Consider the following 12,730-nt stretch of genomic DNA (forward strand, 5'->3'; position numbering starts at 1 on the left):
GGAGCAGATTGGCTGGTTCTTTATCTCTCAACTTTATCACTCTACAAAACTAAGGGGGGACATGTACTAAGCAGTGATAAAAGTGGAGAAATTAACAGGTGGAGAAGTTGCCCATGGCAACCAATCAGCATTGATGTAACATTTAGAATTTACATACTTAAAATTTACAGAGCAGTTGATTGGTTGCCATGGGCAACTTCTCTACTTTTATCACTGCTTAGTACATGTCCCACTTAGTACTGTACATAACCTTCTGTATAAGAACAAGTTACATATACACACACACTTTTAAGTACCGAAAGCTATATCTGGGTCTACAGACACTGATGCTAGAATATCAGGAGTAAGTACAGTACTTTTTACCTAATCTCCCCTCTTGGTTAAAACACACAACCAAGATAGTATTATTTAATGCACCTGTTTATGATGTCAATGGTCTATGTACTAAGCCTTGGAGAGAGATAAAGTTGGAGATAAAGTATCAACCAACTCCTGTCAACTTTCAAACACAGCCTGTACAATGACCGTTAAAAGCTGATTGCCTGGTACTTTATCATCATCCACTTTATCTTTCTCAAATGATTAGTACATCTGCCCTTTGAAATCTGGCTCTTTAGTTCAGCTTAATGTTAGTGTACATGTACCACAGCCAGACCTCCACCTGGAACTATTGTAGATTACTAGTGCAGTGTATGCGTTCTGGGTACCTTTAGAAATGCGCAGCTCCACACCAAGTTCTCCGCTGTTTGACACGGATGGAAGCGGAGGTGGAGAAGCCACATGAGAAGTCACCCATACAGAGATGGTGCTATTGCTTGAGCACTGAGCAGATATCCTTAAAAAAAAAAAAAAAGAAGAGGAGTGAACATGAAAGCATTACAATACACGCATTACATGTGTTAAGAGGTAGAACAACTGTAGCCATGATCCCAGCCGCCGGCTTACCATACCCAATGCCAGTATGGTCCTTCACTGCTTAATACATAGTAGGATGATAATAAAGCCTTTACTGCAGGGAGGCTGCTTCAGTTCTTTGTGCAGCTCATAAGTATTCATGTGGATAAATTCCAGAACATGAGAACTCACCAAGTGCATTAATCCTGGTTTAACATACAGATGCACAGTCCACAATCTCATCATGCACATTTAGTGTAGGCTGGACCAATTTTAGAAGCTTGTACAGTCTCATACCCTTTTCAGTGTCGGGTCATTTTGCCGGTCCCTTCCTGACCCCCCTTTCATACAGACAAGCAAATTACGGGGCAAGAATTTCTACTCGTTAATTTGCAGATCAACACAGGTATTTCGTCTGTGTGAAAGGGTCAACCCAGATCGAAATTCCCGGGTCTCCAACCCTGGTAAATTCCTGGATCGAAGTCCCAGGAATTTCAACCCAGGTTGACCCTTTCACACAGAAAAAGGACCCATGTTGAGCAGTAAATTACCGGGTAGAACTTCTTCACCTGGTAGTTTGTGTGAAAGGGGTGTCAGTAAGAGGTTTGCGGTCTTCTCCCCTACCACAGTCCGTTCACCTGATCTCAGTGATCCCTCATTGTACTAGTCATACCCCTCCAGCTCTGCTCCTAGGGTACCTTTGATAAAGCTGCCAGCTGATTGCAGCGAAACGCGTCAGGTGAACCAGGGACACTCGCCAGGAATCGATTTGAAGGAGGACCGAACCATTTCCCTAACCTTTGTCCAGACGGCCTTTCCAAATTCTCGGACTGCATATAGCAAGTACTTCATAAAGGACTGTACCAACCGTAACGCATGAGGAGCTCTCCATCAAAGATTCTGGAGCACATTACCCTCTAACGGTAAATAGTCCATCCACTGGACCTTGCTTAATTCTGAGACTGTTGTTTAAAGCTGGACTATAACATTACAGGGAAAAATATCTGGAACGGTCAATGCATAAATCTCCACAAACTCTTTCTCTACCTGGCGAATTGGGTAACCCCTTAGAATGTTTATTTGAAAATTTGCAAATTAGAAATTATACCTACTGTTTCTGACATGTGCTCATTTTACCCATCTAGTTTTTAATATATACCTACTGTAACTATTTTAGGAATAAAACTGATTTAATATATCAACATTGTTGTATTCATCAAATTCAGCGCAGTCTCAATACCTTTCTCTTTGTGCATTACATACGGGAGTGACTTCCCTTTTCCTGAGACTGCAGCTTGGCGAAACATCTCATACCTAAAGCGCCCGAGTACCCCTGGGCAACCAACCTTTCCACACCCTCCAGCTCTGCTCCTAGGACTTCTTATCAGACGTCTCCATGTTGGGACACCGCTCTTCTCAGCGCTCGTGGCCACACTTAATTTGTCCCCTGCACAGCATATCTACCCTGCCTCCAGGTAACGCGTCTTCCTGGGGACTGGCCGATGACATGACTGCGCTAAATTGGAGCGCACACCAATGTCACTGCTTAACCACCCAGCCCATAAGTACACTGATGGGTTCATTGTCTGCCAATCCCAATGCTTACAATTTATTTGATAGGTTGGGGAGCCCTAATGGGTGTACCTGTACATATGTCTATGATGAATTTAACACATCCAACAGGACAGGCAAGAAGCTGGAAAAAGGATGTTCCATTCTTCCAAATGCATACAGTAAATTTAGCTGGTTAATTTTAGATTTTAAAACAAAAAAGGCTTAATTGAACGTCAAACTGACTTTACACTGGAACGTGTCTGTTGTACAAACTATTGCATGAACTCATTAACACAGCTGACCGCCACTTGTTTTTAAAGGGATAGTATAAATACGGGATGTAGTTATGTGACCGGTGGTCAGGAGACCACCGGTCACAATACAGATCCAGACATCTCGCCAGCCAACTAACAGGGACTGTTCCCACTCATGCACCCATAGAGTGGGAATATAAACTGTGCTCTCCACCAAGCCCGCAAGGCGCTTCGTTGCACTTGCCATTCTGCGGACAGGATCTCAGTGCCGGGATGCTGACCGTCAGGATCCCAGACGATGGTAACCCATAAATACATCAGTTTCAGCCTTAAATTAGATTAGAAAGTAAAGCATCCAACATACACTATTATAATATAACACTTACCTGACCTCACCGTCTCTGGTTATAGATCCTAAAGCAGAGACCAGAATATTCGGCTTTACGGTTAGAGACAGCTCATACACCAGCTGACCTTCGGAAAACTGAAAGACAGACAGGCTGATGCCATCATCAGTATCAATGCGAGGCTATGTACACAGGCACACCTAATAAGTCCTTACCCGGTGCCTACCACATGTCGTCAGGAGACCATTAAATTCCAAGAAGTCTCCCATCAAAATAGGGGAGGGACATGTGCCAGGATCCAGTTCAACTGAAGCCAACTCCAAGGGTGGACTGGTTACATAGCGAGAGATGGTCAACCGGAAACTCCCGTCAGGGAAGCAAGTTACTGACACTACAGAGAAAATAAAATTGGAAAGAAGATCACTTAAGAAAAGTCTTAAGGGTTGCGAAAGAAGTGATGCTCCAAAGCAAGGATATGGTCTGCCCAGAGTTTAGGATCATATCAAAATACCCAAGCAGAGCTATGTCAGTAGTTGTAAACTATATATAGCATCATGATGGAGCCATGACCACAGTAAGTGGGAGTCGGACCCAAGATTGACTAAATCAGTCACTATAGTCTTCCTGGTGGGACAGTGCTTGAATACTGGCAGAACATCTGTTGGAGAGCCTGAAAGCATGCAGCAATGCAATGGGAGAAAGAAGCGACAGCAATTCCATTACACAGATCTCACCTAAATGCTCTGCAGTTGGTGGTGGGCCTGTTGTAGATATGTCGATATCCATTTCCTTAGTTCGGTGACCTACTGTTGGCAGTATTGTTACTTTGTTACGGTCATCATCCTGAATCACATTGGTCGTTGTATGGTGTACTGTTGTCTCAAGACTTTTGGTCAGAGTTTTGGCAACAGGTGTGCTAAGCGTGGTCCACCTGGTACTGCGGGGCTTGTGAGTACGGGGAATTACCCTATCGTGCTTTGATTTTGGTTTGGGACAAATTAGATCAATGTCTTCTGTCTTCACATCTCCAATCAACCTCACACGGAGAAGCCACAAACCATCCTGTTCGGGAAGAAAACAAAAAACAAAACACAGTTTAAACCATTCAGCTTACTCCTAATAGCCACAACTCATATGAAACTATGCAATACTATGACTTTTCTGGGGCAAAGTCCTGAACATATTGCCGTTTTTCAAATGATAATTAACCTCGAGTCTGAGTGAAGCATTTTTTAATGCGTCTCAAATGACAATGGCTGACTTTTTCCAGTCACTAGTACAGTAGACATTTACTGTCTACTCCCTGGGTGTGGACTGAGATTGACAGTAACATGGTAGACTGTCAATAGGCAGTGTCGAAAGTTCAACATTCAAATGGTCAACACATGGTTTTTGTTTTTTAAAGCCTTATCCTAACTAGTGATGAGCAGGTTCGGTTCGTCGGAATCCGAACCCCCCCAAACTTCACCCATTTTACACAGGTCCGAGGCAGACTTGGATCCTCCCACCTTGCTCGGTTAACCTGAGCGCGCCCGAACGTCATCATCCCGCAGTCGGATTCTCGCGAGATTCGTATTCTATATAAGGAGCCGCGCGTCGCCGTCATTTTTCACTCGTGCATTGGAGATCATCGTGAGAGGACGTGGCTGGCGTCCTCTCAGTTCTATGTTCAGGGATCTGCAAATATCTGTGCTCAGTGTGCTGCAAATATCTACGTGTTCTGCCTGAAAAACGCTCCATATCTGTGCTCAGTGTGCTGCAAATATCTGTGCTCACACTGCTTTATTGTGGGGACTGGGGACCACCAGTATTATATAGGAGTAGTACAGTGCAGAGTTTTGCTGACCAGTGACCAGCAGTATTATACGTTCTCTGCCTGAAAAACGCTCCATATCTGTGCTGCATTGTAGTATATATAGTAGGAGTACAGTGCATAATTTTGCTGACCACCAGTATATAATATATAGCAGTACGGTACAGTAGGCCACTGCTCTACCTGCCTCTGTCGTCAAGTATACTATCCATCCATACCTGTGGTGCATTTAAGTTGTGCGCAATGTATGTGTATACATACATACATACATACATACATACAGTAGGACAGTGCATTACAACTCCTAGATGGGCCAGGTGTTTGTGTCGGCCACTTGGGTCGCTTAGCCATCCAGCGACCTCGGTGCAAATTTTAGGACTAAAAATAATATTGTGAGGTGTTCAGAATAGACTGGAAATGAGTGGAAATTATGGTTATTGAGGTTAATACTATGGGATCAAAATGACCCCCAAATTCTATGATTTAAGCTGTTTGAGGTTTTTTTGTAAAAAAACACCCGAATCCAAAACACACATGAATCAGACAAAAAAATTTCAGGGAGGTTTTGCCAAAACGCGTCCGAATCCAAAACCCGAAAAATTTCCGGTGCACATCACTAATCTTAACCATAACCGGTCCTACACTCTGGTTATGGCCAATTTTGACTTTGCAATTTTCCTTTAACTTGTCCAGAACCTCTGATATGGACTATACACACGGTGCAATTTTGTCTATGGATGATTTTGACTATACAGGTTGAGTCTCCCTTATCCAAAATGCTTGGGACCACAGGTATTTTGGATATGGGATTTTTCCGTATTTTGGAATAATTGCATACCATAATGAGATATCATGGTGATGGGACCTAAATCTAAGCACAGAATGCGTTTATGTTACATATACACCTTATTCACACAGCCTGCAGGTCATTTTATCCAATATTTTTTATAACTTTGTGCATTAAACAAAGTGTGTACATTCACACAATTCATTTATGTTTCATATACACCTTGTACACACAGCCTGAAGGTCATTAAATACAATATTTTTAATAACTTTGTGTATTAAACAAAGTTTGTGTACACTGAGCCATCAGAAAACAAAGGTTTCACTATCTCAGTCTCACTCAAAAAAGTCCGTATTTCGGAATATTCCGTATTTCGGAATATTTGGATATGGGATACTCAACCTGTACTAGAAATAGCTAATTTAAATACTGGGCTTATATTACAGGGGGGCATATATCTGTATCGCAGGCTTTTATCGGTCAATACCAATATGCACTAGATTGTCAACTTTCTAGTCAAACTTGAGTGCATCTGTATCGCAAGCTGTATACACAGAGCGATATGTAATATTTTTTCTACCGATATGGACTATATAGTCCATATCGGTAGTTCATATCACACTGTGTATGCAGCTTTAGGGAGATGTACTAAACCTTGAAAAGTAATAAATTTCACTGTGATAAAGTACCAGCCAATCAGCTCCTAACCGCCATGTTACAGGTTGTCAGCTAGATGCATCATTGCTTCGAAAGTGATAAAATGGAGAGTGAAAAAGTACCAACCAATCAGGTCCTATCTGCCATGTCACAGACTGTTTGCAAAATGGCAGTTAGGAGTTGATTGGCTGGGACTTTTTCACTCCATTTTATCACTTTCCAAGCGACGATGCATCTAGCCCTACGTTTGAAAAAGGACAGTTAGGAGCAGATTGGCTGGTGCTTTATCTCCATCCAAGGCTTAATAAATAGACCCCTTTACCACCGTGAAATGTATAACTTTTCAAAGCTTAGTACATCATTAAATATAACTATGTGTTAACCCATTCATTCATTTACATACTATGGGGGATAACCAATTAGCCCAATTTTTTTTACCGAGGCTAATTGTCCTGCCGGGTGCCATCTAATTAGCCCCGATAAGCAGCGGCACATGACGGCTTATCAGAGATTTTGTTTCACCTGCCTCCGCAAGGCGAAGCAGAATTCCCGGAAACAGCCCCGTTTTCGTCCAAAAATGGGGCTGTTTCACCCGAAAACACAGGTTTCACTGTTTTCGTTAGAAAGGGTTGTTTTGTTTTGTTTTTTTAGACACTATTTAACAGGATAGCCTCTTAAAAAAAAAAAAAGAAGTTTTATGGTAAGAACTTAGTTGTTAAAACTTTCTGCGAGGTACACTGGGCTCCACAAGGATGGACAATGGGGTGTAGAGTAGGATCTTGATCCGAGGCACCAACAGGCTCAAAGCTTTGACTGCTCCCAGAATGCACAGCGCCGCCTCCTCTATAACCCCACCTCGCTGCACAGGAGCTCAGTTTTTAGTTAACCAGCCCAATGCAGTAGCAGGAAAAGAGACGACAACGGTTAGTAGCCACATACACCACACTTTCACAGGAGAAGTGTCAGCGGCTAATGCCATACCAACACAAAGAAGCTAAGTGCGTCAGGGAGGGCGCCTTGTGGAGCCCAGTGTACCTCGCAGAGAGTTTTAACAACTAAGTTCTTACCCTAAAACTCATTTTCTGTTGCGGGGTACACTGGGCTCCACAAGGATGGACAATGGGGATGTCCTAAAGCAGTCAGTTCCTTATGGGAGGGGACGCACTGTAGCGGGCACAAGAACCCGGCGTCCAAAGGAAGCATCCTGGGAAGTGGCAGTATTGAAGGCATAGAACCTAATGAACGTGCTCCCGGAGGACCACGTAGCCACCTTGCACAATTGTTCAAGGGTCGCACCACGTTGGGCCGCCCAAGAAGGTCCAACAGACCGAGTAGAATGGGCCGTAATATGAACAGGAGCTGACAGACCAGCCTTCACATAAGCATGTGCAATCACCATTCTAATCCACCTGGCCAGAGTCTGCTTGTGAGCAGGCCAGCCACATTTGTGAAATCCAAACAAAAAAGAGAATCAGATTTTCGAATAGAAGCAGTTCTCTTCACATAGATACGGAGAGCCCGTACCACATCCAAAGACCGCTCTTTGGGAGACAAATCAGGAGAGAAAGGCCGGAACCACAATCTCCTGATTAAGGTGGAACGAGGACACCACCTTTGGTAAATAACCGGGACGAGTCCGAAGTACCGCCCGGTCACAGTGAAAAATCAGATTCGGGGAACTACAGGAAAGGGCCCCCAAATCCGACACTCTTCTAGCAGAGGCAAAAGCCAGCAAGAACACCACCTTAAGGGAAAGCCACTTAAGATCAGCTGAACCAAGTGGTTCAAACGGAGGCTCCTGCAACGCCTCCAAAACCACCGACAAGTCCCAAGGAGCTACAGGTGGGACATAGGGAGGTTGGATACGCAACACACCCAGAGTGAAAGTATGAACATCAGGTAAAGTCGCAATTTTTCTCTGAAACCACACCGACAAGGCAGAAATATGAACCCTGAGGGAGGCCAGACGCAGGCCTAAATCCAGGCCCGGTTGCAGAAAAGCAAAAAGTTTGGCTGTACTAAACTTGGAAGCGTCATAACTGTTAGAAGCGCACCAAACAAAGTAGTAATGCCAGACCCTATGGTAAATCCGGGCAGAAGCCGGTTTCCGGGCCCGCAACATAGTTTTAATGACCTCTTTAGAAAAACCCTTAGCCCTCAAGACGGAAGCTTCAAGAGCCACGCCATCAAAGACAGCCGGGCTAGGTCCTGGTAGACACAGGGGCTCTGAACGAGGAGGTCTGGGCGTTGTGGAAGTAGAATTGGATGCTCTGATAGGCCCTGCAGGTCTGAGAACCAGTGCCGTCTGGGCCACGCTGGAGCTATGAGAAGCAGATTTCCTTTTTCTTGCTTGAACTTCCGAATTACCCTCGGCAGGAGTGACACCGGAAGGAACACGTACGGTAGCTGAAACCTCCACGGTACCACCAGCGCATCCACGAATGCAGCTTGAGGATCCCTTGTCCTTGCTCCGAAGACCGGAACCTTGTGATTGTGTCGAGATGCCATCAGACCTACGTCTGGAAGACCCCGCTTTTCCACTAGGAGTTGAAACTTCTGGATGGAGGCCCCACTTGCCGCATGTACGTCCTGACTGAGAAAGTCCGCTTCCCAATTCAGGACTCCCGGAATGAATATTGACGATATGGCCGGTAGATAGCGTTCCGCCCAATGTAGAATCCGTGAGACTTCCTTCATTGCCAGACGGCTTCGAGTGCCGCCTTGATGATTTATGTAAGCCACTGTGGTGATGTTGTCCGACTGCACTTGAACAGGACGGTTCTGAATTAAATGCTGGGCTAGGTTCAATGCATTGAAGACCATCCGCAATTCCAGAATGTTGATTGAGAGGAGGGACTCCTCCTTGGTCCACCGACCCTGAAGGGAGTGTTGCTCCAGCACCGCGTCCCAACCTCTTAGACTGGCATCTGTCGTCAACAGGACCCAGTAGGATATCCAGAAGGGACGGCCCCTGCACAATTGTTGGTCCTGGAGCCACCAGAGCAGCGACAGACGGACCTGCGGAGACAATGAGATCATTTGAGACCTGATCCGGTGAGGCAGGCAGTCCCATTTGGCTAGAATCAGCCTCTGGAGGGGGCGAGAATGGAATTGAGCATACTCCACCATGTCGAATGCTGACACCATGAGGCCCAGCACCTGCATCGCCGAATGTATCGACACTTGCGGACGAGAAAGGAAGCAACAAATCCTGTCCTGAAGCTTCAGGACTTTCTCATGACACAACAACCTCTGGTTGTGAGTGTCCAATAGCGCTCCCAGATGCACCATGCTCTGAGCAGGGATCAGGGAGGATTTCTTCCAGTTGATGAGCCACCCGTGGGCTTGTAGAAACCGGACCGTCATATCTGGATGACGTAGGATAAGTTCTGGGGAATTTGCCACGATTAACAAGTCGTCCAGATACGGCAGTATCCTGACCCCTTGACGGCGGAGTACCACCGCCATGACTTTGGTGAAGACTCGCGGAGCCATTGTTAAACCAAAGGGTAACGCCCGAAACTGGTAATGGAGGTTGCCAATAGCAAACCTCAGATATTTCTGATGTGACGCTGCTATAGGAATATGCAGGTAAGCATCCTGTATGTCCAGGGAGACCATGTAGTCCCCAGGTTCCAAGGCCAGAACTATAGAGCGAAGGGTTTCCATACGGAACTTGGAAATCTTCACAAACCTGTTCAATGCCTTGAGGTTGAGAATGGTCCGGGAGGACCCATTCGGTTTCGGGACTAAAAACAGCGGAGAATAGTACCCCCGACCCCTCTGCACAAGAGGCACCTGTACTACGACTCCTGTATCCAGGAGGGTCTGTACCACCGAATGGAGAGTGTTTGCCTTTGTCTGGTCCAACGGGATGTCTGTCTGGCAAAATCGAGGAGGGGGAGGCCCGCCCGTCATGCGGCAGGCTTATCGGCATTGGAAGCTGGCTAGCGGGCCGCCCAAGCTCTTTTGGGCTTTGGCTTACCAGGTTTGGAAGTGTGGGCCTGCTTGTTGTACGCCTGACCTTTTGCTTTACCTGAAGGACGAAAGGGGCGAAAGGAAGTACCTTTAGCCTTCGACACAGAAGGAGCGGTATTTGGCAAACAGGCAGTTTTGGCAGTAGCCAAGTCAGCCACTATCTTATTTAAGTCCTCCCCAAACAGAATCTCTCCCTTGAAAGGGAGTACCTCCAGGGTTTTTCTAGAGTCAAGATCCACAGACCAGGATCTCAGCCACAATATCCAGCGAGCCTGGACTGACATAGTAGAGGCCTTGGCTGCTAGGATACCGGCATCAGAAGCCGCCTCTTTAATATAACGAGAAGCTGTGACAATATATGACAAGCATTGTCTAGCATGGTCAGAGGAGATTTCAGCTTCTAACTTCAAGGCCCATGCTTCAATAGTCTGTGCAGCCAATGTAGCTGCAATAGTGGGCCTGTGTAAAACGCTTTAAGACAACCCTCCACACGTTTATCCGTAGGCTCTTTTAGAGACGTGACGGTAGTGACAGGCAGAGCTGAGGAAACCACCATCCTAGCCACATGCGAGTCCACTGGAGGAGGCGTTTCCCAATTCTTAGACAGCTCTGGCACGAGGGGATAGCGAGCCAGCATCTTCTTTTGAGGCACAAACTTCGTACCCGGGTTTTCCCAGGGTTCCTGACGTATATCCACCAGGTGGTCAGAGTGAGGTAAAACTTGTTTAACCACCTTCTGACGCTTGAACCTATCTGGTTTCTTAAGAGGGACGGAGGGCTTGGGATCATCCGTAATCTGTAAAATCAACTTAATAGCCTCCAAAAGATCAGGAACATCCACATGTGAACTACCCTCCCCATCAGCCATATCTGAGTCAGAACCTGTGGGGTCAGTGTAAGTGCCGTCTTCATCCGACGAGGTGTCAGTGACAGCAGTGGATTGTGAGGAGACAAGCGGTCGCTTAGAGGACCCCTTGGACTTAGGTGAGCGATGGTCAGACTTTTTAGTAGTCACGGACTAGTTCAACTTCTTTAATTGAGCAGATAAATCGTCCGCCCACGGCGGGTTAGCTGCAGGGACCACAAACGGTTGTACCGGCATCGGGGGTCCCATAGGGGGTGTTAGTTTATGAACTACTGTATGGAGAAGCATGGAAAAAGCGGCCCACGGTGGGTCATTATGTGCCTCCGTTGCCACAGTCCCACTGGGGGGCAAGGAGCGCCAGAACCAGAGCCCATAGCTGCTATATTCCCCTCATAGGGATCTGCGGCTTCAGCAACACCGGCAGTGTGTTCAGACCCAGAACCGTTACCCTCAGAAGCAGACAGGATATAACTTGCAGTATCAGGTACCACAGTACAATTGTCAGCAGCACAATACCTCCTACCCAAACCCCTGCGCAGTGTAGTCAGCACTAGCAGAGATAAAGGAGATATATGGTGACTAAATCAGAGAAAAATACGTATTAGAGTATCTTTGTGAAAATGCAATATCAATATAAAACCTGACGCACCAAGCCCCCTCAGGTTATAGAATATAGGGATAGCAGGTTGAGTGAAAGACACGAAATGGACACCACTCAGCTATCAAATGCACACAGATAGTCACAGTTTGTACAATGCAGAGGTTATTACTAACAATAATACTGCACTGGACTAGCATATATACATATACACACATATACATATACAGACACAATAGATATAACACTACACAGTAAGAACTGGATGTATATCACAGGGTAACTGTACTAGAAAACCCTGACTAAATGCACTCTTTCTTAACTAGCACTGACTGGTAGAATGCTTAAGTGTCATGTAAAGTCACAGCACTGACAACCAGGCGGCTTTACACAGGAGGATTTGCCCAAGCAGTCCCAGGAACAGTGAAGCTGAGGGATAATGGTGCACAGACACTGACAGGGAGTGAGGGATAGACAGATATGCAGCTCCAGGACGGGAACATTTGCGGGAAATGGTGCCCTGGGGGAGGGGCTTCATGTCTAAGCCTTATCCCCCTGCTGGCAAAACCACTGGGTACTGTGGGCTCTTTTTAAACTGGTTTAGAGAGAAAACCTGACCTGCACCCATGCCCTGGTGATCTAGTGGGATCGCCTGTACTGCCAGTGTCCACCGCCAGCACGCGCAGCCCGCCTCGCACTGACCGCGCCGGATCGCGATAAAGACCAGGTCCCGCAAGCGGGACACACTCACCACCTCCGGAAGCGCGGCCACGTGATCCCAGAGAGCCCCCGTTGTGTGCCTGACGTGAAGAAAACCGGAGCCTCCTGCTGTAGTTACCCGGCAACCAGGGCTCGGGAGTGTACAGCGCCGCTGGGGAGAGCTGGAGCTGCAGCAGTGAATGTCTTCTGACATTTACCACCGCTGCTGCCCTTGAAGTCTTAACTTTTTCTTCATAAAAAAGCTCTTAGGGCTGCCTGGAGCA

At 46.3% G+C, this 12,730-nt stretch overlaps 1 protein-coding gene across 1 annotated transcript in view; it reads right to left on the reverse strand.

Annotated features, from left to right (window-relative positions):
- Positions 1-12,730, reverse strand: part of LOC135054945 (zona pellucida sperm-binding protein 1-like) — a 43,532-nt gene that overhangs the window by 15,308 nt on the left and 15,494 nt on the right. The window contains exons 3-6 of the mRNA XM_063958439.1: positions 3,784-4,111; positions 3,265-3,440; positions 3,089-3,186; positions 708-835 (exon numbers count right to left, since the gene is read on the reverse strand). Coding sequence (XP_063814509.1) covers positions 708-835; positions 3,089-3,186; positions 3,265-3,440; positions 3,784-4,111 — 730 coding nt within the window. The remainder of the gene's footprint in view (positions 1-707; positions 836-3,088; positions 3,187-3,264; positions 3,441-3,783; positions 4,112-12,730) is intronic.

This window comes from Pseudophryne corroboree, chromosome 3 (genome assembly GCF_028390025.1).
Source record: "Pseudophryne corroboree isolate aPseCor3 chromosome 3, aPseCor3.hap2, whole genome shotgun sequence".
Lineage (NCBI taxonomy): Eukaryota > Metazoa > Chordata > Amphibia > Anura > Myobatrachidae > Pseudophryne > Pseudophryne corroboree.